Consider the following 26,756-nt stretch of genomic DNA (forward strand, 5'->3'; position numbering starts at 1 on the left):
ATTTTTGATACTGCTTCAATTGCCTGGGAGTCCTCCTCATAAAATATTCACCCAAGCCGATTCCTTCAAGAGTTTTCCCTGCACTTTCTTCAAGTATTTTTATAGTTTCATGTTTTAAGTTTAAATCTTTTATCCAGTGAGAGTCTATCTTAGTTAATGGTGAAAGGTGTGGGTCCAGTTTCAATCTTCTACAGGTTGCCAGCCAGTTCACCCAGCACCATTTGTTAAATAGGGAATCTTTTCCCCACTGAATGTTTTTAATTGACTTGTCAAAGATCAAATAAGGGTAAGTAGCTGGATTCATCTCTTGGTTCTCTATTCTGTTCCAGACATTTACTTCTTTGTTTTTGTGCCAGTACCATGCTGTTTTGATCACTATCGATTTATAGTATAGCCTCAGGTCTGGTAGCATGATTCCTCCTGCTTTGTTTTTATTGCTGAGTAATGTTTTGGCTATTCAAGGTTTTTTCTGATTCCATATAAAACGAAGTATTATTTTTTCAAGATCTATAAAATATGACAATGGAGCTTTAATAGGAATTGCATTAAAATTATATATTGCTTTGGGTAGTATAGGCATTTTAACTAGGTTGATTCTTCCCAGCCATGAGCATGGTATGTTTTTCCATTTGTTAACATCTTTAGCTATTTCTTTTCTTAAAGTTTCATAGTTCTCCTTGTAGAGATCTTTCACGTCCTTTGTTAGGTATACTCCCAAATATTTCATCTTTTTTGGCACTACTGTGAAAGGAATAGAGTCCTTGACTGTTTGTTCAGCTTGGTTATTGTTGGTATATATAAAGGCTACAGATTTATGGGTGTTGATTTTGTATCCTGAAACATTGCTGTATTCCTTGATCACTTCCAAAAGTTTTGTAGTAGAATCCCTAGTGTTTTCCAGATATACGATCATATCATCTGCAAAGAGTGAAAGTTTGATCTCTTCTGACCCTATGTGGATACCCTTGATCACCTTTTCTTCCCTAATTGCAATGGCTAAAACTTCCATTACAATGTTAAAGAGCAATGGAGACAGTGGGCAACCTTGCCTGGTTCCTGATCTAAGTGGAAATGATTTCAATTTAACTCCATTCAATACAATATTGGTTGTGGGTTTGCTGTAGATGGCCTCTATTAGTTTAAGAAATGTCCCTTCTGGGCGGCGCCTGTGGCTCAAGGAGTAGGGCGCCGGTCCCATATGCCGGAGGTGGCGGGTCCCCGGCCAAAATCCAAAAAAAAAAAAGAAATGTCCCTTCTATACCAATTTTCTGATCATGAAGGGATGCTGGATATTATCAGAAGCTTTTTCTGCGTCAATTGAAAGAATCATATGGTCCTTATTTGTTAGTTTGTTTATGTGCTGAATTACATTTATAGATTTACATATTTTGAACGAGCCTTGAGACCTTGGGATAAATCCCACTTGGTCATTTTGTATAATTTTTTTCATGTGTTGTTGGATTCTGTTTGTTAGGATCTTATTGAGTATTTTAGCATCAATATTCATTAGTGATATTGGTCTATAATTTTCATTTCTTGGTGGGTCTTTCCCTGCTTTGGGGATCAAGGTGATGTTTGCTTCGTAGAATGTGTTGGGTAATATTCCTTCTTTTTCTATATTTTGGTTTAGTAATATAGGTACTAGTTCTTCTTTACTTTAAAGGTTTGGTAGAATTCTGACGTAAAGCCATCTGGTCCTGGGCTTTTCTTTTTAGGGAGATTTTGTATAGTTGATGCTATTTCGGAACTTGATATTGGCCTGTTCAACATTTCCACTTCAATCTGGCTAAGTCGTGGTGGTGGCATACTTCCAGGTATTGTTCGATTTCTTTTAGATTTTCATATTTCTTTTCTTTTTCTTTTTTTTTTTTGAGACAGAGCCTCAAGCTGTCACCCTGGGTAGAGTACTGTGACATTACAGCTCATAGTAACCTCAAACTCCTGGGCTCAAGCAATTCTCCTGCCTCCGCCTCCCAAGTAGCTGGGACCATAGGTGCCCACCACAACGCCCAGCTGTTTTTTGGTTGCAGCCGTCATTGTTGTTTGGCAGGCCCGGGCTGGATTTGAACCCACCAGCTCAGGTGTATGTGGCTGGCACCTTAGCCATTTGAGCCACAGGCACCAAGCCAGATTTTCATATTTGAGAGCAGAGTTTCTTCTTGTAGTATTCATTAAGGATTTTTGAATTTCTGAGGGGTCTGTTGTTAGTTCATGGTTACCATTTCTGATTGATGAAATTAGAGATTTTACTCTTTTTTTTCCTGGTTAGGTTGGCTAAAGATTTATCTATTTTATTGATTTAATAAAAAAACAACTTTTGGATTTATTGATCTGTTGTATAATTCTTTTGTTTCAATTTCCTTTAATTCTGCTCTGATTTTGGTTATTTCTTTTCTTCTGCTGGGTTTGGGGTTGGTGTGTTCTTCCTTCTCAAGTTGCTTGAGGTGTCCCATTAAGTTATTAACTTCCTCTCTTTCCATTTTCTTGAGGAAGGCTTGCAGTGCTATAAATTTCCCTCTTAGGACTGCCTTTGCAGTATCCCAGAGGTTCTGATAATTCATGTCTTGATTGTTGTTTTGTTCCAAAAATTTGGTGATTTCCTTCTTAATCTGGTCTATAAGCCATCTATCCTTCAGCACAAGGTTGTTTAGGTTCCATGTTTTTGTATGGGTATGCAGGTTCCTGTTGTTACTGAGTTCAACTTTTATTCTATGATGGTTTGAGAAGATGCAAGGAATCATTTCCGTTTTTTTAAATTTGCTGAGGTTAGATTTGTGGCCCAGGATGTGGTCGATTTTGGAGTATGTTCCATGGGCTGATGAGAAGAATGTGTATTCAGTTTTGTTGGGATGAAATGTTCTATAGATGTCTATTAAGTGCAGATGTTGAATGGTTGAGTTTAAATCTAAAATTTCTTTGCTTCGCTTCTTTTTGGAGGATCTATCCAGCACTGCTAAAGGGGTGTTAAAATCTCCAACTACTATGGAACTGGAGGAAATCAAGTTTCTCATGTCTGTTAGAGTTTGTCTTATAAATTGAGGTGTGTTCTGGTTGGGTGCATAAATATTAATAATTGAGATCTCATCATATTGAGTATTACCTTTAACAAATATGAAGTGTCCATCCTTATCCTTCCTTATTTCGGTTGGTTTGAAGCCTATTGCATCTGCAAATAGGATTGCAACGCCTGCTATTTTCTGCTTTCCATTTGCCTGGAATATAGATGACCATCCCTTCACCTTGAGTCTATATTTGTCTTTTAATGTAAGATGCAATTCTCGTATGCAGCATATATCTGGCTTGAGTTTTTGTATCCAGTCAGCCAACCTGTGCCTCTTTAGAGGACAGTTTAAACCATTCACATTAATTGAGAATATTGATAAGCCTTTTGAGAGCCTGGTGGACATTTTTAATCCTTTTGCGACTGTGGAAGTTGGAATTTGATCAAAATTTTCTGGGTGGGTTTACTTTTGTGGTGGAGGATTGCGTTGGTCTTTATGGAGGATAGGTCTAAGAATGTCCTGGAGAGCTGGTTTAGTTATTCTTCAACATGTGAATGTCATTGAAGTATTTAATTTCTCTGTCATAAATGAAACTCGTTTTTCTGGGTACAGGATCCTGGGTTGAAAGTTATTTTGTTTTAGATTAAAAGTCGATGACCATCCTCTTCTAGCTGAAAGGTTTCAGCAGAAAGATCTGAAGTTATTCTAATATTCTTCCCCTTGTAGGCGATGGTTTTCTTTCGTCTGGCTGTTTTTAGAATTTTCTCTTTCATATTAATTTTGGTGAAGTTGATTATGATGTGTCTGGGGGATATCTTATTCAGGTTGAGTCATGCTGGAGTTCTGAAACTGTCTGCTATCTGAATTTCAGAATCTCTTGGCATGTCTGAAAAGTTCTCCTTCATAATTTCATGGAGAAGAGACTCTGTGCCTTGTGAAGCCACTTCATCACTTTCGGAGATCCCTATAAGATGAATATTGGTTTTCTTTGAATTATCCCAGAGCTCTCTGAGAGAGTGATCTGTTTTTGCCTTCCATTTCTCTTCCTCTTTGAGAGTTTGGGAGCGTTGGAAAGCTTTGTCTTCAATGTCAGAAATCCTTTCTTCTGCTTGCTCCATTCTGTGACTGAGGGATTGTACTGTGTTTCTTAGATCTTTGAGGGCTGCAACTTCTTGTCTCAATGTGTCAAAATCTTTGGTCATTTGGTCTTTGAATTCATTGAATTCTTGAGATATCTTTTGGGTTACTGCTTGGAATTCTAATTCGATCTTATTTGCTATCCAGATTCTGAATTTGATTTCTGACATCTCAGCTATTTGTTTGTGCATGGGATCTTGTGCTGTGTCTGCCCCATTGATCTTTGGAGGAGTTGATCTTCTCTGATTATTCATATCGCCAGAGTTTTTCTGTTTATTTCGCCTCATGATTGTTTTTCACCGTTGCAAGCGGGCCAGTGTGGAGGCAGGGAGGGTACAGGAGGGCAGACATGGGGTTGCCCTGCTCCCGCAGTTCCTGGTGAGGACATGTGGAGGCCCGGCGGGCATGGGTCGGGGGTTGCAGCACAGCTCTTATGGAGGTCTGGGTGGCGCCAAGCCCTGGAGTTTCAGGTTGCTATGAGCTGTGACGCCATGGCACTCCATTCAGGGCAACAGACTGAGGCTCCAGTGTGCCAAAACTGGTCTCACTCTGCCCCTAAGCATTAAGGCTGTAAGGCAGCTCAGCTCCCGCCCGATCCTTGCTCTGCAACCCTGAGGGCAGAGCTTGCCAGGGCAGTTCTCTCACAATTGCTCCCTGTGGCCCACAGCAGGGAATACTATTAGCTCCGTCCTGCTCAGCAGCTCAGTCTGGAGCCCTAGACAATGTCCAAATTCTCTGCACTCCTGCTCAAGCTCTCCCCAGGCCAGTTCAACTGAGTGCCAAGTCCAAAAAACACCGAAACAGCTCACAGGTAAGGCCTGGGTTTGCAGTCTCACTTCTGCTTGTACTTACAGTTGCCGGCGGTATTAAGTTGATCGAACACACACAACCACTTGCCAGTTTTCCACTGTTTTTGTCCTCCTCTCGGGGTCCACAAGTCCCTTGCTGACTCCCTGTATCCTCAAAGGGATTATTATAGGCAGATCCCACCAGCCAGAGATGCCTGGAGTCTTATCTCCCCAGACTCACCGTGCCCAGTTGCAGGGAAGCTGTTACTTGGTCACCATCTTGCTCCGCCCCCTTGATTTGCCTCATTTTTTTTTTTTATTTAGGCTGCATAGTTCATATGTGAATAAAACTTTTTTGCTTTTTTTATTGTGGTTAAACATATATAATAAAATTGAATATTTCAACCATTTTTAAGTGTATTTACTGTTCAGGGATATTACATGTTGGGGGTGGAGGGTCCTGGTTTCCCAAACCCAGGTGACTTGGTTTAGTTACTCAGTTGAAGGGCTGAGCTAGAAAGTTCAACCAAGGCATGGTGGAAATTGAAAGGATAAGTAAGTGGAAATTGAAAATAAAACTAGAGCAGCACAGGCAGTGCGGATAGAAAGCAAAAGTAATCTACACAAGTTTCAGGGTAACAGATTTTCTTTAGAAAGAAAAAAGAGAAAGTTTAGAATACTGCCAAAGAGAGTTGGAAGTGAATCCCTCTCATGGAGAAGAAAAGGTGGGAGAGAGGGAGACACAAAGACTTGCAGGGGTGTAAAGACCCTCTCCATTTGAAATTGGTTGCAAGTCTTTCATTGGCCTCTCTGTGCCTTGAGGCAGTACTGTCCTTTTCTATTGGTCATTTATTGTTGCTTTCTTTTGATCAAGGATTACCTGTGTTACTTCATATCCATATTCTTATGGGCCCTCCATATTTCCTTATTCAGCAGAACAGATTTTTCTCCCATCCCTCTTGAAGCCCCTTTCTTTTTTTTTTTTTTTTTTTGTGGAGACAGTGTTTCACTTTATGGCCCTCGGTAGAGTGCCGTGGCCTCACACAGCTCACAGGAACCTCCAACTCCTGGGCTTAGGCGATTCTCCAGCCTCAGCCTCCCAAGTAGCTGGGACTTCAGGCACCCGCCACAACGCCCGGCTATTTTTTTGTTGTTGTTGTTGTTGTTGCAGTTTGGCCGGGGCTGGGTTTGAACCCGCCACCCTCAGCATATGGGGCCAGCGCCCTGCTCACTGAGCCACAGGCGCCGCCCTGAAGCCCCTTTCTTAGTGTCTCCCTTCTCATTAAGAACAGTACATTCACATTGCTATGTAACTGTCACCACCATCCATCTCCAGTATGTTTTCATCTTACAAAATTGAGACTCTGTACCCATTAAACCACAACTTCCCATTCCTTGGCCCGAGTCCCTGGCGACCACCATTCTACTTTCTGTCTGTGATTTGACTACTTAGGTACTTCATACAAGTAGAATTATATGGTATTTGTCCTTTCATGTCTGGGTTATTTTACTGAACAATAATTTTAGCCAGACTTCTATTGATAGACATTTTAATTATTCATTTTTTTTTTTGGCCAGGGATGGGTTTGAATCCGCCACCTCTGGCATATGGGACCGGTGCCCTACTCCTTGAGCCACAGGCGCCGCCCAACATTTTAATTATTATCAATCTCTCTCTCTTTTTTTTTTTTTTTTTGAGGTAGTCTCAAGCTGTCCCACTGGGTGGAGCGCTGTGGCGTCATACTTCACTGCAACCTCCAACTCGGACTCAAGTGATCCTCTTGCCTCAGTTTTTCTATTTTTAGTAGAGATGGGGTCTCACTTTTGCTTAGGCTAGTCTCAAACTGTTGAACTCAAGCAATCCACCTGCCTCGGCCTCCCAGAGTGCTAGGATTACAGGTGTGGGCCACTGCACTGGGCCTTAGTCTCTTGTTCTTCAGACATTGATATGTTCCAGGAACATTTGATCCAGAATTTGAGTGCTATCTCAAATTCCAAAATTGCTTTGAGGAAACACAAAGCACATCCTCACCTCAATTTTTCTAGGTGATACTCGTAAAATAAGAAGAATATTAAATAATTACTTTTGTTATATTAAGGCATAGGGTAATTCTGCTTATAGCTAATTACCCTTTGGGAAAGGGTGCTCCTTAAATGTAAAAGTTTTCTGTAACTACCAAGCTGCTGCCACAGTGTGATTATAGTATGTATTTTAATGAATTAGTGATTTTAGTGCAAAATGAAACCAGCCGCTACCCAGTATTAGTATGCAGTTGCATTCTTTTGGATTCTCAGATGCGTTGAAGGTAAGCAATTGTTTGTAAGGAAACCAGTCTTAAAAGGCTTGGCTTCTGCATAGCACTGGCACTGAGCGGAAAGGCAGAATGTCCTTTGCCTGGCACTGGCACTGGCACTGAGCAAAAAAGCCTTGCTGAGAAATCCCTGCTCTCCATCCACCTCAAGTACTCCAGGGAGGCTGGGGCTGGGCTTCCTGAGGCTGATTTATAAGACCCACCTGCCAGGTCCATGGGGCTGGGTTAAATGAACTTAAACATTCTTCATTTGGATTATTTGCAGATCAGATAGTCTCTCTGTGTGGACTATATGGCAGATCTCTTTGCGTTTTTAATTGGCTTGATGATTCAGAGAGACTGGAGAATTATAGAGCTTCCTTTCACATTGTCTTTGCTTTGTGAGGTTAGAGCAGTGGTTCTCAACCTTCCTAATGCCGCAGCCCTTTAATATAGTTCCTGTCGGTCGCAACCCACAGGTTGAGAATGGCTGGGTTAGAGGCTTGGGCACAGCTGTTCAGTTCCCTGTACTGGCTTACATCTTCTGACACTAACCTTAAGGGCAAAGTAAAGAGGCAGACCCTTCCACAGTGATAACTTTTACTTCAGCAGTTCCAGTCTTCCCTGGACTTCGGTTGTCATTATTATGTGAGTTACTAAAGGACATGTCTTTTTAAATGATCCCAGGGCACTTAACAAATAGCTGTGCATTTGAATGACTGAGTACTTGGCAAAATTAAATCATCCAGGCTTGTTGCCCATAGCTCAGTGGTTAGGATGCTGGCCACATTCCCCCAGGGCTGGTGGGTTCCCCCAGGGCTGCTAAACAACAATGACAACTGCAACAACTACACAAAATAGCCGGGTGCTGTAGTGAGCACCTGTAGTCCCAGCTACTTGGAAGAATGAGGTAAGAGAATCGCTTAAGCCCATGAGTTTGAGGTTGCTGTGAGCTGTGACGTTATAGAACTCTACTGAGGGCAACATAGTGAGAGACTCTATAAGATCTCCACCCAGAGAGAGACTATCTGATTTGCAAATAATTTAAAAGAAGGATGTTTAAGATCATTTAACCCAGCCACATGGATCTGGCAGGTGAGTCTTATAAGATCTAAGGCCTGGCACAGGTCTTAGTAAATCAATATAGAGTGCCCTTAGTTTTTATATTTCTTTGCCATGAGTTCCAGGCTATCCTGCACAATCTTGTTTTCTGTTTTCTTTTTTTTCTATCATGAAAAATAAATGAGGCTCGGCACCTATAGCTCAAGTGGCTAAGGTGCCAGCCACATACATCAGAGCTAGCGGGTTCAAATCCAGTCTGGGCCCACCAAACAACAATGATAACTATAACCAAAAAATAGCTGGGCGTTGTGGTGGGCACCTGTAGTCCCAGCTACTTGGGAGGCTGAGGCAAGAGAATCGCCTAAGCCCAAGAGTTTGAGGTTGCTGTGAGCTTGCCACCATGGCACTCTACCCAGGGTGACAGATTAAGACTTTGTCTCAAAAAAAAGAAAGAAAGAAAGAAAAATAAACCGAAACAATTTGTTGTTGTACACACAAAAGTAGAATAGTATACACTACCATCTATAAGGATTATCTACATTTTATTAATCACTTATCCCTCTACTTTTTTTATTCTGGAGCATTTTAAAGTCTGTTCATCCTTCCAGATTTTTATATATATATATATATTTTTTTTTTTTAGAGACAGAGTCTTATTTTGTCACCCTTGGTAGAGTGCTGTACTGTCACAGCTCACAGCAACCTCCAACTCTCCAACTCCTGGGCTTAGGTGATTCTCTTGCTGTAGCTGGGACCACAGGCACCCGCCACAACGCCCAGCTTTTTTTTGTTGTTGTTGCACTTTGGAGCCAAAGAACTTTTTTTTTTTTTTTTTTTTTTTGGCCGGGGCTGGGTTTGAACCCGCTACCTCCAGCATATGGGACCAGCGCCCAACTCCTTGAGCCACAGGCGCTGCTGTTGTTGCACTTTGGCTGGGGCCGGGTTTGAACCTGCCACCCTTGGTATATGGGGCCGGCGCCCTACACTCACTGAGCCACAGGCGCTGCCCCCTTCCAGATATTTTTAATTCATCTTGCAGACGTAAAGAATATGTAGAGGACAGCGCCTGTGGCTCAGAGGAGTAGGGCGCTGGCCCCATATGCCAGAGGTGATGGGTTCAAACCCAGCCCTGGCCAAAACTGCAAAAAAAAAAAGAATATGTAGAACATAGGTATTCTCATTCTCTAGGAGCTGGCTGATACAGTCTAATATTGCTCATTTAATTCAAACTATTGAAAGTTATGCAGAAGTGAGACCTGGGCTGAGTTTCATGAGAGTCGATTCTGTCTAGACCTCCTACTGTAAAAGTCAGGTGATTCCTTAATTGTCATTTGTATAATGTCTCTTAGGTAATGAGATCACATCAAGGAGATTGCTTTGAAAACTATTACTCTAGAAATAATACCTTAGTGTTTCTTTGGTTGCAAGCAATAGAAATCAACTGAAGTTCTGTTAAACTAAAAAAAAAGGACTTTAGTGAAAAGATTCTAGGTAGCAAATGAAGAAATATTTGAACAACCGGGCTTTGGAAAGACAGGAACATGGTGGCTTTAGGGATCTCAATATCAGTGCTTATCTTTTTCTTTTTTTTTTCTTCATTACATTCTTTTATTGTTTATTTTTATTTTTATTTTTTTTTGCAGTTTTTGGCCGGGGCAGGGTTTGAACCTACCACCTCCAGCATATGGGGCCAGTGCCCTACTCCTTTGAGCCACAGGTGCTGCCCAGTGCTTATCTTTTTCAATTCCTTTTTTTTTTTCTTTTGAGATAGAGTATCACTCTGTTGTTCAAGCTAGAGTGCTATGGCATCAACTTATCTCACAGCAACCTCAAACTCCTGGCTTCAAGCTATCATCCTGCCTCAGTCTTCTAAGCAGCTGGGACTATAGGCTCCCATCACAAGGCCTAGATAATTTTTCTATTTTTAGTAGAGGTGGGGTCGTGCTCTTCTTGCTCAGGGACTGGTCTTGAACTCCTCAAGTGAACCTCCTGCTTTGGGCCTCCCAGAGTGCTAGGATTACTAGTGTAAGCCACCGTGCCTGGCCTCCTTTCAATTTGTATATTAAATTGTGTCAAAAAAAAAAATTCAATTGCTGGGAGAGAGTGAGTGGCCTAGAGGTCATGTACCTACTGATGAGGATGGAGAATCTTGGGTTTTGTACCCCGTCATAATCTAAGGAGTTGGGGAAATGCAGTTTTGGAGAGGATGGGATTTGAGGCTGGCAAAATCAAGGGTCACCCTTGCTACATTAGCTGTTTTAACCTTAGATTTTTACTCCCTTCTCCAGGAGGAGATGACCGTCGGGTTTTGCTATGGCACGTGGAACAAGCCATCCACTCCAGGGTCAAGCCCATACAGCTGAAAGGAGAGCACCACTCCAATATATTTTGCCTGGCTTTCAACAGTGGGAACACCAAAGTGTTCTCTGGAGGTAAGAAGGGAGATAATACCTTGGGAAATTCGTTATAGTTGGGATTTTAGAAAAAGGAGTGCTAAAATAACTTATTTTTTTCCCTATATCTCATTGAGCTTTGGGGTTCCTAGTTTCCCATAGCTTATCTTCTCTGTTTTAGCAGTACTGCTTATTTGGGTAGTGTTTGTCTTTCTTTTCTCCCCTCCCTCCTTCTATTCTTCCTTTCTCCCTTTCTCTCCTTTCTCTTTCCCTCCCTTCCCTCCTCCCTTCCTTAGTAATGACTTCCATTAACCACACCCCTTTCTGTCCATGACATTTCTAGCCCTTCCCTCTTTTTTGAGCTACAGAATTCCCCATTGGTTATCTTCTTGTGTTCCAAAAGCAGTTTAAACACAACAGACCTGGAACTAAGGTTATTAATCCTTCCCTGTCCCCAGATTTCCTCTTGATCTGCTGGATTACCTTTCTCTGGTATGATTGTCATTCATCCAATTATGTAAACTGTTAGGTTTAACTTTAAGAAATGCTGACATGGGCGGCGCCTGTGGCTCAAGGAGTAGGGCGCTGGTCCCATATGCCGGAGGTGGTGGGTTCAAACCTAGCCCAGGCCAAAAACCACAAAAAAAAAAAAAAAAAAATGCTGACATATAGGCTTGGCAGCTAGGGTGCCAGCCACATACAACCCGGCTGGTAGGTTCAAACCAGGCCCGGTCCTGCTAAACATCAATGAAACAACAACAAAAATAGCTGGGCGTTGTGGCGGGCGCCTGTAGTCTCTGCTACTCAGGAGGCTGAGGCAAGAGAATCGCTTAAGCCCAAGAGTTTAAGGTTGCTGTGAGCTGTGACGTCACGGCACTCTATCGAGGGTGACGTAGTGAGACTGTCTCAAAAAAAAAAAAAAAATGCTGACATTTTGACATTTAATCATTTTCAACTTATAAATTGTAATTTCATATTGTTCTTTCCAGTAGTGATCTTGAAGTCTTCCTCAAACCTGCCTTTCTTTCATTTACGCATCTAGGTGGTCACCAGGTCCTGTCAGATCTGCATCTCATATCATCCTTCAGTTTCTGTCCTTTTTCTATATCCATTGCTCTGCTTCAGGCCCTCATCTTTGCCTGGATTATTGCAGTGCCCGTCTGTGATTCTACCTACCAGTCTCTAACCTCTCCTTTGAATTCATTGCTTATAAAAGTTTCCTTTTTTTGACATGAAGATTTGACCATGTGAAACTTTGACCTTACAGTGCTCACAGAATAGAGTTTAAACCCTAACCTACCAGTGTGGCCTCATTTCCCTCTCCTATATCATGTACGTTAGCCCATTAAACTACTTGCCATCATTTTTTTTCTTTGGGCAGTTTTTTTGGCAGGGGCTGGGTTCGAGCTCACCACCTCCGGCATGTAGGGCCAGTGCCCTACTCCTTTGAGCCACAGGCGCCGCCCTTTGCCATCTTTTTTTTAAGAGTCTCACACTGTTGCTTGAGTGGAGTGCTGTGGCATCATCATAGCTCACAGCAACCTCAAACTCTTGGGCTCAAGAGATCCTCTTGCCTCAGCCTCTCAAGTAGCTGGGACTACAGGCACCCACCACAACACTCAGCTACTTTTTCTATTTTTTTATTTTTTTTTTGAAACAGAGTCTCACTTTGTCACCTTGGATAGAGTGCTATGGTGTCACAGCTCACAGCAACCTCCAGGTCTTGGGCTTAGGCGATTCTCTTCCTTAGCCTCTGGAGTAGCTGGGACTACAAGCACCCACCACAATGCCCGGCTATTTTTTTTGTTGTTGTTGTTGCAGTTTGGCCAGGGCTGTGTTCCAACCCGCCACTCTTGGTATATGGGGCTGGCACCCTACTCACTGAGCCACAGACACTGCCCTAGTTTTTCTATTTTTAGTGGAGATGGGGTCTGGCTCTTGTGTGCTCTTGCTTAGGCTCATCTGGAGCTCCTGAGCTCAAGCAGTCCACTTGCCTCAGCCTCCCAGAGTGCGGGATTATAGGTGTGAGCCATCACCCAGCCACTCCTTGCCATTTATTTTAAGATATACACGGCACTGTACTACTTTGCCCTCTGTCTTTTGCATAAGCTGTTCTTCCTTCTTGATTGTCGAGTCATCACCAATTTGTCTGTTGCTTTCCTTGCTGAGAGTTTTGGATTATATGAGTTTCTCTTCATCTGTTTCCATCTTCCATGCACTTTCACCCGAGTCATGAAGGAAATAATTGCCCCCGTAGCTAGACCATACTGCTACAAGACAAACCCTTGTGTCGTTGTTAGTCATTTGTGCCTGGGCAGAATGTTATTAGTCTCATATACCCAGCACCTAGCACTAAACCAAATACTTAGAGGGGTTAGTATGGGTTTAACAATTTTATTGGTTTATACCCACAGTAGAATTTACAGCGAAGGCTTTATTGATTATGTTCTGGGCTGCATCTTTTCTGCTACTTTTACTTTCTATTTAAGTGATTGTTGGTAGTGTATTCCAGTGTGGAGTGGGCCATTAAAGAAAAATATTTTTTAGTTTTTTAACACTGCCTGCCGTGGGCCCACAGGCCTGAGCACTGGTAAATTTTTTATTTTTTGTTCATGTTTAGGTTTTTATTTTTTGGCTATATCAACCACTTGAAGGTAGGACTACACATATCATGATTGTAGTATTTTTAGATGCCTTGATAGAATGAGGAAAAATGTTAAGATAGAAACTTTTTTTGTTGGGGATTCATTGAGGGTACAAGAAACCAGGTTACAAGAAATCTGGTTATATTTGTTAGGTAAAGTCCCTCTTATAATTGTGTCTTGCCAGCAAAATGTGTGTCATTCACCAAGACCCCACCCCCTTCTTTCCTTCCCTCTCTCTCTGCTCTCCCCTTACCCCACCACCCACCATGTACTAGGTCATTAATTGTCTTCATATCAAAATTGAGTACATAGGATTCGTGCTTCTCCATTCTTGTGATGCTTTACTAAGAATAATGTCTTCCACTTCCATCCAGGTTAATACAAAGGCTGTAAAGTCTCCATTTTCTTTTTAATGGCTGGATAGTATTCCATGGTGTACATATACCACAGCTTGTTAATACGTTCCTGGGTTGGTGGGCATTTAGGCTGTTTCCACATTTTTTTTTTTTGTAGAGACAGAGTCTCACTTTATGGCCCTCGGTAGAGTGCCGTGGCCTCACACAGCTCACAGCAACCTCCAACTCCTGGGCTTAAGCAATTCTCTTGCCTCAGCCTCCCGAGTAGCTGGGACTACAGGCACCCACCACAACGCCCGGCTATTTTTTGGTTGCAGTTTGGCCGGGGCCGGGTTTGAACCCGCCACCCTCGGTATATGGGGCCAGCGCCTTATCGACTGAGCCATAGGCGCCGCCCAGTTTCCACATTTTTGTAATTGTAAATTGAGCTGTAATAAGCAGTCTAGTGCAAGTGTCCTATGGTAAACGGATGTTTTTCCTTCTGGGTAGATGCCCAGTAATGGGATTGTAAGATCAAATGGGAGGTCTAGTTTGAGTTATTGGAGGGTTCTCCATACTTCCTTCCAAAAAGGTTGTATTAGTTTGCAGTCCCACCAGCAGTGTAAAAAGTGTTCCCTTCTCTTCACACCCATGCCAGCATCTACAGTTTTGAGATTTTGTGATGTGGGCCATTCTTTCTGTGGTTAGATGTTATCTTAGGGTGGTTTTGATTTGCATTTCTCTAATTGATGAGCATTTTTTAAGATAGAAACTTTTTTTTTTTTTGAGATAGAGTCTCACTATGTCATTCTCAGTAGAGTGCTGTCGTGTCACAGCTCACAGCAACCTCAAACTCTTGGGCTTAAGCGATTCTTTTGCCTTAGTCCTATAGGTGCCTGCCACAATGCCCAGCTGTTTTTTGGTTGTAGTTGTCATTGTTGTTTGGCAGGCCTGGGCTGGGTTTAAACCTAGCAGCTCTGGTGTATGTGGCTGGAGCCCTAGCCGCTGAGTACAGGTGCCGAGCCATGGCCAAAGTTTTTTACATCGTCCACTGGATAATACATTTTGGGAACTGTTATTATATTATCTATTGTTGCTGTTAGGACTTTCCTATCTAGCTCGGCGCCCGTAGCACAGTTGTTACAGAGTCAGCCACACATACTGAGGGTGACGGGTTCGAACCCAGCCTGGACCAGCTAAAAAACTGCAAGAAAAAAATAGCCAGGCATTGTGGTGGGCACCTGTAGCCCCAGCCACTCGTGAGGCTGAGGCAAGAGAATTGCTTAAGCCCAAGTGTTTGTTGTGAGATGTGGTGCCACAGCACTCTACTGGGGGGTGATATAATGGGACCATGTCTTGGGGGGAAAAAAAAAATCCATTTCTTCTTAAATTATTTTTATTTTTATAAACTATTTTTCTAGTTAACATTCCTAATTTGCATTACCATCAATTTTGTTCATATTTTTTCCCTGAAAACTTTTAAATACTAAATTATAATGTCATCAGGGACCACCATGCAGGAATTATCAGATGTCTGTATTTTTTTTTTCTTTACAGGAAATGATGAGCAAGTTATCCTCCATGATGTTGAAAGGTAAATAGATTATTGATGTGTGAAGGTGATCGACTCTTTTTCTTATGAAGAGAGGCCAAGGTAGTTTTTGTTTCTTGAAGAAAATAGTGTAAAACTAGCTATCGTTTTCTTTTTCTTTCTTTTTTTTTTTTTTTTGTTTTGAGACAAAGTCTAACTCTGCTGCCCTGGGTAGAGTGATGTCATCATAGCTCACAGCAAACTCCATTTCTTGGGCTTAAGTGATCCTCTTGTCTCAGCCTCCTGTAGGGCTACATGCACCCACCACAACACCCTGGCTAGTTTTTTGTTGTTGTTGCAGTTTTTGGCTGGGGCCGGGCCTGAACCCGCCACCTCCAGTATATGGGGCCGGCATCCTACTCCTTGAGCCACAACCGCCACTCTTTTTTCACTTTTTTGTAGTAGAACTACAAGAGTTTTTACTCTTGCTCAGGCTGGTCTTGAACTCCTGAGCTCAAGCAGTCCACCTATCTTGGCCTCCCAGAGTGCTAGGATTACAGGCGTGAGCCTCCACCCCTGGCCTACCTATCTTTTTCTAAAAATGATTCCTGTAAAAGTTTCAAAATGAAGTTTTGGTTTATAAAGAAAAAAGGGACTTGCAAAGTTGGTATGAAAGTATAGTTTTTAGGTGAAAATTTAGAAAGGTTGGAAAAGAGGGGAATATAATATTTAACAATAATAATAGCTAATATTTATTGAGTTCTTACTGTGTGCCAGGCACTGTTCTAAGTGCTCTGTATGAGTTAATTCCACTTAACTCTCACAATCATTTTATGAGGAGACACTATTGTGATCTCCATTACATATGAGGAAATGGAGGTACAGAGATGTTAGGTAACTTAAGGTTAAATAGTGCTGGGATCTCAACTTAGGCATTCTGACATCAGTCATGCTCTTAATCACCATGCCAGATTGTTAGGAGATCCTTCTACTCTTGACCAGATTTGGGTGCTTTAAAGCTTTCCCTTGCTTGTTGGAAATCAAGCACCAAACCCAAATTTGTATACAAGCAGATGCATTCTGTAATAAACAAATAGACAAAACTCAGCTATTGAGTCACGTTTAAATATGCTAATTTAGTATAAAAATTATGACATCTGTTAAAATTCTCTTTAATAGTATTTTTTTTTTTTTAAGAGTCTTACTTTGTCGCCCTTGGTAGAGTGCCATGGCATCACAGCTCACAGCAATCTCCAGCTCTTAGGCTTAGGCGATTCTCTTGCCTAAGCCTCCCAAGTAGCTGGGACTACAGGCACCCACCACAACACCTGGCTGTTTTTCTGTTGCAGTTTGGCCAGGGCCAGTTTTGAACCCTCACCCTTGGTATATGGGGCCAGCGCCCTACTCACTGAGCCACAGGCACCGCCCATATTTTTTTTTAACCTGAAAATTGAATACCTATCTTTTAGGAAACACAATATCCTTTGGCTTTAGCTCGGTTGAAAGAGACTGCACTAGGTACTGGAAAGTTGGGTCTGCACTGTGTCTGTGTATATGTGTGTGCCTCTCTCTTGTTCTTTCTCTCTCAGCAGTGAGACCTTGGATGTGTTTGCTCATGAAGATGCAGTATATGGCTTGTCGGTAAGCCCAGTAAATGACAACATTTTTGCCAGTTCCTCAGATGATGGCCGTGTTCTTATTTGGGACATCCGGGAGTCTCCCCATGGAGGTAGGGGCATTGTGCAAAAAGTTGTTGGATTGTGTTGAATAGGTTGATGTCACATTCATTGCACGTCCAATTTATGACCTGAGTATCTAGGTGCAAGTGACATTAAATTAAAAGAAATGTGATATTCTCACATAGGTATGTAACATTATAATGGAAGTCTTATCTTACCACCTAAGTAGTCAGAAGTAAGGCACCTTCGCCAGTGAATATCCACCCGTGAATATCCACAAACTCTTGCACATTGGTGTTTAGTGGGCTCAGGGAGCAGAAGGTATGACACCTCATTGTGAAGGGTAACCACCAAAGGCCAGCTCTGTGTTTACCATTGGTATGCAGGTATGGTTTGTTTACAGAGAATTGGGTGTTATGCACTTTCTTCTATCCTAGTTACTTTGTTGAAAGAACCACAGAGCCTCACCTTACTTGTGTATAAGATCTTAAAATGATGGCCTATACACTCTGGATTATTAGCCAGGCATGGTGCCTCACACCTGTAATCTCAGCACTTTGGGAGGCTGTGGCAGGAGAATTGCTTGAAGCCAGAAGTTTAAGGCCAGCCTGGGCAACCTAGTGAGGCCCTACCTTTACAAAAATAATAATAATAAAAAATAAGGCTTTCGGGCTCGGCGCCTGTGGCTGAAGTGGCTAAGGCACTAGTCACATACACCTGAGCTGGCGAGTTTGAATCCAGCCTGGACCACCAAACAACAATGACAGCTGCAACCCAAAAAAATAGCTGGGCGTTGTGGCGGCCACCTGTAGTCCCAGCTACTTGGGAGACGGAGGCAGGAGAGTTGCTTGAGCCCAGGAGTTAGAGGTTGCTGTGAGCTGTGATGCCACAGCACTCTACCCAGGGTGACAGTTGAGGCTCTGTATAAAAAAAATAATAATAATAAAATAAGGCTTTTGGCTTGGAGGAGGCCAAGGTGCGACTTTCTTCGGTTGTCCTGAATCTGGGTTCATCCAACACCAGTTGCCTCCACCACGCCGCCTAAGTTTGACCCCAATAAGATCACAGTCATGTACCTGAGGTGCACTGGTGGGGAAGTCAGTGCCATGTCTGCCCTGGCCCCCAAGATCGGGCCCCTGCATTTGTTTCCAAAAAAGCTTGGTGATGACATTGCCAAGGCAACCGGTGACTGGAAGGGTCTGAGGATACAGTGAAACTGACTATCCAGAACAGACAGGCCCAGATTGAAGTGGTACCTTCTGCCTCTCATCATCAAAGTCCTGAAAAACCAGTGAGAGATAGAAAGAAACAGAAAAGCATTAAACACAATGGAAATATCACTTCCCATGAGATTGCCAGACAGATGTGGCACTGATCTTTAGCCAGAGAACTCTGGTACCATTAAAGAGATCCTGGGGATGGCCCAGTCAGTGGGCTGCAGTGTTGATGGCCACCACCCTCATGACATCATAGATGACATCAACAGTGGTTCCGTGGAATGCCCAGCTAGTTAAAAAGTACAAAGGAGGCTCGGCGCTTGTAGCTCAAGCAGCTAAGGCGCCAGCCACATATACCTGAGCTGGCGGGTTTGAATCCAGCCTGGGCCCGCCAAACAACAATGACGGCTGCAACCAAAAAATAGCCGGGCCTTGTGGCAGGTGCCTATAGTCCCAGCTACTTGGGAGGCGGAGGCAGGGGAATCGCTTGAGCCCAGGAGTTGGAGTTTGCTGTGAGCTGTGATGCGACAGCACTCTATCCAGGGTGACAGCTTGAAGCTCTGTCTCAAAAAAAAAAAAAAAAAAGTACAAAGGAAAATGTTTCAATAAAGGATCATTGGACATTCTCCTCCCCCGCCCCCCCAAAATAAGCTAGGCATGGTGGTGCACACCTATAGTCCCAGCTGTTTTGGAGGCTTGAGGTGGAAGAATTGGTTGAACCCAGTAGTTCAGGGCTGCGAATGAGCTATGATCCCATTACTGCACCCTAGCCTGGGCAACAGTAAGACCCTGTCTCTGAAACAATATTATCTGTGTGAGTGTCTCTGCCAAATGTGCCCCTTGAGTCTCTTAACATGTGAAATGAAGAACTTGTTTTGTTGACTTTCTCCAGAGTTCTTCAGGAAAGAACTTCTTCAGAGAGATTTCTCTCTATAACTCTTCCTGTCTTCAAAAGGCCCTTTCCTCCAGCATCACCCTCAGTGTTACTCTCATACCCACCTTCACTTTTAGTACACTTTTGTAATGATCATACCTGCGTACATGCAGTTACTATCCTGCCTGCTTTGTCTCATAGGACCTACGTCTTTTTATTTTTCTATATCCCAAGCATCTAACATGTTGGGCGGTGCTCACTTTTGAGGTTCAGGCTATGATAGAAGCTTGTTCCTAGGGTTAGGCAGCTAAAGTAGCAGCAAGCAGCAGCTGTGGTTGAGCTCTGTGTGCCTGGTAGGTGAGATGCTCCTCTGTCTGGCCTGCCTGATGGTTGAGATAACTGAGCGCTTCACTGGCCCAGAGCCTGTGAAATCCTGCCTATGGAAGTCACAGACTGAGAAATGCTTTCTCTGTATTACTCCAACACAGGGGTGTCCAACGTTCAGTTCAGCCTGTGGGCTGCATACGTGTTTTTTTTAGGCCTGTTTTGCTTATCTGTGGTGACAGCACAAAAATTACGTACGGACCTTTTTTTTTTTTCTGCTCAGCTTTCATCAGTGTTTATTTATTTAATGTATGGCCGAAGACAACCAATTTTTTTTTTTTTTTTTTTTGAGATAGAATCTCAAGCTGTTGCCCTGGATAGAGTGCCATGGTGTCATAGCGCTCAGCAACCTCAAACTCTTGGGCTTAAGTGATTCTCTTGCCTCAGCCTCCCAAGTAGCTGGGACTATAGGCGCCCGCCACAATGCCCGGTTATTTTTTTGTTGCAGTTGTCATTGTTGCTTAGGTAGCCTAGGCTGGATTTGACCCTGCCAGCCTTAGTATATGTAGCCAGCAACCTACTCACTGAGCTACGGGTGCTGCCATGGCCCAAGACAACTGTTATTCTTCTGATGTGTGGCAGAAAAAAAAAAAGGTTGGACACCCCTGTCATGTTCCATGGGAGTATGTCCTAGACAGCTAATTGATTTCTTTCTTACCTAGAGCCTGCTAATGTATGCAAAGGGATAGAGGGTTTCTTGGTAAAGTTGATTAGGAGCTGGCTGGGTGCAAGAGAAGTTCATGTCTTAGACACCTTTCTTTTTTTTTAGTATTCTATTACTGAAAGTAAAATCACTAAATTCTAGACTGAGGACACTTTATTTTCAATTTAGGAAACATTGTGAACTAGAAGGGAAAACTACACTATTATTTTAGCTTAAGTTTTTCATTGTTTTCTTTGTCTTCCTTAAATCTGCTGTTTAAAAACTTTTTAATTTCTAAACTAATAAATTTGGATTAAAGATATAACAGTTCTACCAAGAGTTAGTCATGAATTTTTTTTAGCTGATGTGGAATTCAGTTTTGCTTACCCATTTTTGGTAACTATTTCTATTTTGTCACAAGATCTAAACAGATGCTGTATATTTCTGAGTATTATAGCTTAAAATGTGGTTAAATGTGTGTTGAGTTGCTGTGTATACAACTCCTGGGGACTTTGTGAGTATGGGTGACTGGTGGGATGAGGTACTGCCATTGGAATGGTCATTAAAGAGTGTGTTGCTGGCTCAGCGCCCATAGCACAGTGGTTATGGCACCAGCCATATACACCAAGGTTGGTGGGTTCAAACCCAGCCCGGGCCAGCTAAACAACAACTGCAATAACAACAACAAAAATAGTTGGGTGTTGTGGTGGGTGCCTGAAGTACCAGCTACTTGGGAAGCTGAGGCAAGAGAATCACTTAAGTCTAAGAGTTTGAGGTTGTTGTGAGCTGTGATGCCACAGCACTCTACCGAGGGTGACACAGTGAGACTCTGTGTCAAAAAAAAAAAAAAAAAGAGTGTGCTGCTTAACATCCACACTCCTGCCTGTCTCCCTGCTACTGGCCCAGAGGTGCCTGGAATGAACTGATCATAATTTCTCTTTCCACAGAACCCTTCTGCCTGGCAAACTATCCGTCAGCCTTTCATAGTGTCATGTTTAACCCTGTGGAGCCGAGATTATTGGCCACAGCCAATTCAAAGGAAGGAGTGGGACTATGGGATATTCGAAAACCTCAGAGGTGAGCTACCTTCATTCATAAGTTGTTAAAATTTCCTCTGGCCTCATTTCTCAGATAATGTGATCAGTTAGCAAGTGTTGTGAGAACCTGTTTGGCAGTTATCTCAATTGAGCATTTCCTAACATGTACTAATGTTTCTGAAGCCACAAGAGCCTGTTCCCAAGGAGTAGGCAGTGTGAGAAATCTGTATTTTTTGCTTAGGATGAATCATACATGGGGATCAGAATTCTAGAAGGGTCAATTCTGGGCAATGTATGAAGTAGTGGGAACTTCATTTAGTACTTACTGTCTTCTCTCTTTAGGCCCAGTGTTCTCCAGATGTGTAGGAGCTTTTGCTGGGGGAGGGAGATAGATTTGCCATACTTACTGCTGCTGGGTCAGGGTTTTTTTTTTTTTTTTGAGACAGAGTCTCACTTTGTCACCCTGGTTACAGTGCTGTGGGGTCACAACTGACTCAAACTCTTGGGCTCAAGAGATCCTCTTGCCTCAGTCTCCCAAGTAGCTGGAACTACAGGCACCTGCCACAATGCCCAGCTATTTTTATTTATTTTTAAAATTTTTATTATTATTATTTATTTTATTTATTTTTTTGTAGAGACAGAGTCTCACTGTACCGCCCTCTGGTAGAGTGCCGTGGCATCACACGGCTCACAGCAACCTCTAACTCTCGGGCTTACGCGATTCTCTTGCCTCAGCCTCCCGAGCAGCTGGGACTACAGGCGCCCACCACAACGCCCGGCTATTTTTTTGTTGCAGTTTGGCCGGGGCCGGGTTTGAACCCGCCACCCTCGGCATATGGGGCCGGCGCCCTACTCACTGAGCCACAGGCGCCACCCCTATTATTATTTTTTATTTTTAATTTCAGTGTGCTTGTTCATTCTTCTTTGTTTGAAGTACTCCTTTTTTGTTGATTTTCTTCTTTCTCCTGCGGTGCTGGCTGTTTCTGATGTTGTTAGTAGAGACGGGGTCTTACTCTGGCTGACTGCTGCTTATATGGGTTTTGAAACTCTGAGCTCAGGCAATCCACCCACCTCGGCCTCCCACAGCGCTGGGACTACAGGCGTGAGCCACCACCCCGCCCCCAGCTATTTTTAGACACAAGGTCTTGTTCTTGCTCAGGCTAGTCTTGAATTCATGAGCTTAGGCAATCCATCTACCTCCGCTGCCCAGACTGCTAGGATTACAGGTGTGGGCTACCACACCCAGCCTAAGCCAAGGGTTCTTTTTTTTTTTTTTTTTTTTTGTGGTTTTTGGCCGAGGCTGGGTTTGAACCCACCACCTCCAGCATATGGGACTGGCGCCCTATCCCTTTGAGCCACAGGTGCCACCCTTTTTTTTTTTTTTTTTTTTGAGACAGTCTCAAGCTGTTGCCCTGGGTAGTGTTAAGGAATCACAGCTCACAGTTCCAACTTTTGGGGTTAAACGATTCTTTTGCCTCAGCCTCCCAAGTAGCTGGGACTACAGGCATCTGCCACAATGCCCGAATATGGTTTTTTTTTTTTTTTTGGTTGTAGTTATCATTGTTTGGTGGGCCCGGGCTGGATTCGAACCTGCCAGCTCCAGTGTATGTGCTGGCGCCCTACCCACTTGAGCTATAGGCGCTGAGCCTAAGCCAAGGGTTCTTTTTTTTTTTTGTAGAGACAGAGTCTCACTTTATGGCCCTTGGTAGAGTGCCATGGCATCATACAGCTCACAGCAACCTCCAACTCCTGGGCTTAAGCGATTCTCTTGCCTCAGCCTCCCGAGTAGCTGGGACTACAGGTACCTGCCACAACGCCCGGCTATTTTTGGTTGCAGTTCAGCTGGGGCCGGGTTTGAACCACCACCCTCGGTATATGGGGCCGGCGTCTTACCGACTGAGCCACAGGCGCCGACCAAGCCAAGGGTTCTTAACCCTAAACTAGAGGGGGTCCTTAAATGTGCCTCAGGAGAACAGCAGACCTTCAAAATTATGTAGAAATTACATGTTATATATTCATTTATGTGCATTTTTCTGAAAAGGGCATTCGCTTTTCCCAGTTTATTTTTCTTTTTTTTTTTTTTTTTTTTTTTACAGTTTTTGGCCAGGGCTGGGTTTGAACCAGCCACTTTCAGCATATGGGGCCGGTGCCATACTCCTTTGAGTCACAAGTGCCGCCCTTTTCCCAGTTTCTTAAAAGGTCCATTGACCATGAGGGCAGAAGGTTCAGAGTCAGCACACTATGTGTTAGGGACCTGATGTAGTTTTTTTTCTCTTTGCCTTATTGTAAGAGTACACTTAGACAATCCTGAAGTCATGATATGAATCACTAATGGGAGCATTTGGGGCATTATTAAAAGATGTAGAGATGACGGGTGGCGCCTGTGGCTCAGTCGGTGAGGCGCCGGCCCCATATACCGAGGGTGGCAGGTTCAAACCTGGCCCCGGCCAAACTGCAACCAAAAAATAGCCGGGCATTGTGGCGGGCACCTGTAGTCCCAGCTACTCGGGAGGCTGAGGCAGGAGAATTGCTTAAGCCCAGGAGTTGGAGGTTGCTGTGAGCTGTGTGAGGCCACGGCACTCTACCGAGGGCCATAAAGTAAGACTTTGTCTCTACAAAAAAAAAAAAGATGTAGAGATGGGGGTGACTAGGAGGCTCGTTTATGTTCCTTATGTCCCATAGGACAGGGAGAACTTTTGTGGCATCTGTACATAAAGCTAGCCTCACTTTATAAAAAACTTCCATATACTGACAGCCAGCTCCCTTGGAGCTTTTTTTTTTTTGAGACAGAATTTCAAGCTGTCACCCTGGGTAGAGTGCTGTGGTGTCATAGCTCACAGCAACCTCACACTCTTGGGCTTAAGAGATTCTCTTGCCTCTCTCCCAAGTAGCTGGGAGTACAGGTGGCCTGCCACAACGCCCAGCTATATTTTGGTTGCAGTTGTCATCATTTGGCAGGCCCACGCTGTATTCGAACCCGCCAGCTCCAGTGCATGTGGCTGGTGCCCTAGCCACTGAGCTACAGGTGCCTCCTTTGGAACTTCTACACGGTGGTAATTTCCTACTTCTTAAAGCCATATTGCAAAAGAATATCATGGAAAGTAAGCAAGGTTGTAATTTTTTTCATGGGCCTCAGATGAAAGGGCAGTTAAGTACAGAGGATTATCTTCTGTGATTGACATTTAGTCCTAGGTGATTCTTTCCATGGGCCAATAAGAGGGGGTTGGGACTATTGCAACAGATCTATGTATCCTAGAGGGTTGTTAAGTGGAGCTCCCTGAGATTTCTCCTACCCTCTCTGTTGCATATACATACGGCTCTGGCTTTTCTTTTCTTTTTTTTTTTTTTTTAAACAAAGGAGCTTTTAATTTTTTGGCCGGGGTTAGGTTTGAACCCACCACCTCCGGCATATGGGACCGGCACCCTACTCCTTGAGCCACAGGCGCCGCCCATGGCTCTGGCTTTTCTAGGCTGTTGAAATGTGTGTAGTGCTAGGACCCCCTAATGTGTATTTACGCTGTGTGCTAACAGAGGCTTGCTGTCTGCAAGGAAGGTAGCCTCCTGGTATGCAGCTGTAGTGTCCTCTGCCACATCAGGGTGTTTAGGAATAACTGTTTTGCTTCATCCATATTACAGAAGGAAGGATTTGGACTAACTCTGCCAGCCTTCTCCTAACTTACCACCCTCCTTCCTTCCTTACAATTGTAATGAATAGCTGGCAGCTGGGGTGGGGCACTGTGCTGTTTATCTCAAGTGGAAAGCCAGAGTAATTTGTGATGTCATTAAGTGTCTTGAGAGAAGAGGGGAATGTGTTTTAATTTTTCTCCTGATTCTCTTCCAGTCTTCTCTATCAGTTTCCTGCTTTGAATTGTGTTTGGGCTCTCCTCTTTCCGCTGTGTCCTCACTAATAAAAATAGATGTTTTTCTTTTTAAAAATTTCTGAGTAATAATTATCTTATTTTTACAGTAGCATTTATCAGATCTGGGAGTTTTATTCAGAAAAGTATAATGAAAACAAAATAAGAAAAGAAAATAATCCATCTCCAGATTAACTGTTACTTGTATGTTTTTTGTTTGTTTGTTTTTTGAGACAGAGTCTCACTTTGTCACCCTTGGTAAAGTGCATGGCTTCACAACTGACAGCAACCTCAAACTCTTGGGCTTAAGCAATTCTCTTGCCTCAGCCTTCTAAGTAGCTGGGATTATAGGCATCTACCCACAACGCCTGGCTATTTTTTGTTACAGTTGTCATTGTTGCTTAGCTGGCCTGGGCTGGGTTTGAACCTGCCAGCCTTGGTGTATGTGGCTGGCACTGTAACCACTGTGCTATGGCCACTAAGCTGGGGTTTTTTGAGGCATTGTCTCACTATGTTGCCCTTGGTAGAGTGCTATGGCATCACAGCTCACGGCAACCTCCAAATCTTGGGCTTAAGTGATTCTCTTGCCTCAGCCTCCCAAGTAGCTGGGACTACAGGCATCCACCACAACGGTCAGCTGTTTTTTGTTGCTGTTGTCATTGTTGTTTAGCAGGCCTGGGCCGGGTTCAAACCCACCAGCCCTGGTGCATGTGGCCGGCGCCGTAACCACTAAGCTACAGGTGCCCTACTTGTATGTTTTAAAAATGTTTGTATGCCAGAATTGTTCTTCTGTTTCCTAGTCTGTAGTCAGTCTCTCAAAGATAATTGCAATGAACAGTTTCTTATGTATTTTCTCTGAACATAATTTAACATATAGCAACATGTATATGCATCTGTTAAAAAATTTACACAAAGGAAGCATGCAGTAATACCCGCTAATACTCAACTTCTTTTTTCTTTCTCTTTTCTTCTCCTCTACTCTTCTTTCTGACAAGGTCCTACTTTGTTGCCTGGGCTAGAGTGCAGTGATGTCATCATAGCACACTGAAACTTTAGATTCCTGGGCTCAAATGATCCTATTGCCTCTGCCTTCCAAGTAGCTGGGACTACAGGTGTGTGCCACTACACCCAGCTAATTTTTTAAAAATTATTATTATTTTTTGAGACAGAGTCCTATTATGTTGCCTTTAGTAGAGTGCCCTGATGTCACAGCTCACAGCAATCCCAAACTCTTGGGCTTAAGCCATTCTCTTGCTTCAGCCTCCCAAGTAGCTGGTATTACAGGCGCCCGCCACAACGTCTGGCTGTTTTTTGTTGCATCTGGGCTGGGTTCAAACCTGCCAACTTCGGTGTATGTGGCTGGCGCCATAACCACTGTGTTACGTGTGCCGAGCCTTAAAAATTATTTTATAGAGATGGGGTCTCATTATGTTGCTTAGGCTGGTTTTAGACTCCTGGCCTCAAGTGATCCTCCCACCTTAGCCTGGTGAAGTGCTAGGATTACATGTATGAGCCACTGCTCCCAGCCTTCCTTCTTGATCTCTTAATCCAGACTTAATCCCTCATTTACATTACTTGCATGGCCCTGTAGACATTAGAGTTAGAAAGGTCTGCCTCAGGGATTTTAGTGGTGATAAGTGGACCTTAGGAAGGAGAAACTTGAGCATTAGAGGCTGGATAAGAGAGAAAACTTCACATGTGTAAGTATTGCGTCTTTTGACAAAATTTTATTAATTTAGTTAGATTATTTCTGCTGATGTCATTTTACAACCATCCTCCTTTGTCACTGTCAAGGTCCCAGTTTTATGTCTTGCTTGGACTGTTGGCAGTGGCCTCTGAACAGTTTTGAGAACTGACATCTTCTAATGTCTAGATCTTCTT

At 43.3% G+C, this 26,756-nt stretch overlaps 1 protein-coding gene across 3 annotated transcripts in view; it reads left to right on the forward strand.

The window, feature by feature from the left end:
• Positions 1–26,756, forward strand: part of DCAF5 (DDB1 and CUL4 associated factor 5) — a 135,468-nt gene that overhangs the window by 21,318 nt on the left and 87,394 nt on the right. For 2 of the 3 annotated variants that reach the window (XM_053601783.1, XM_053601785.1), the window contains exons 2-5: positions 10,569–10,712; positions 15,211–15,247; positions 16,774–16,913; positions 20,929–21,058. In XM_053601783.1, the coding sequence (XP_053457758.1) occupies positions 10,569–10,712; positions 15,211–15,247; positions 16,774–16,913; positions 20,929–21,058 (451 nt within the window). The remainder of the gene's footprint in view (positions 1–10,568; positions 10,713–15,210; positions 15,248–16,773; positions 16,914–20,928; positions 21,059–26,756) is intronic. The other variant, XM_053601784.1, reaches the window with a different exon arrangement.

This window comes from Nycticebus coucang, chromosome 9 (assembly GCF_027406575.1).
Source record: "Nycticebus coucang isolate mNycCou1 chromosome 9, mNycCou1.pri, whole genome shotgun sequence".
Classification (NCBI taxonomy): domain Eukaryota; kingdom Metazoa; phylum Chordata; class Mammalia; order Primates; family Lorisidae; genus Nycticebus; species Nycticebus coucang.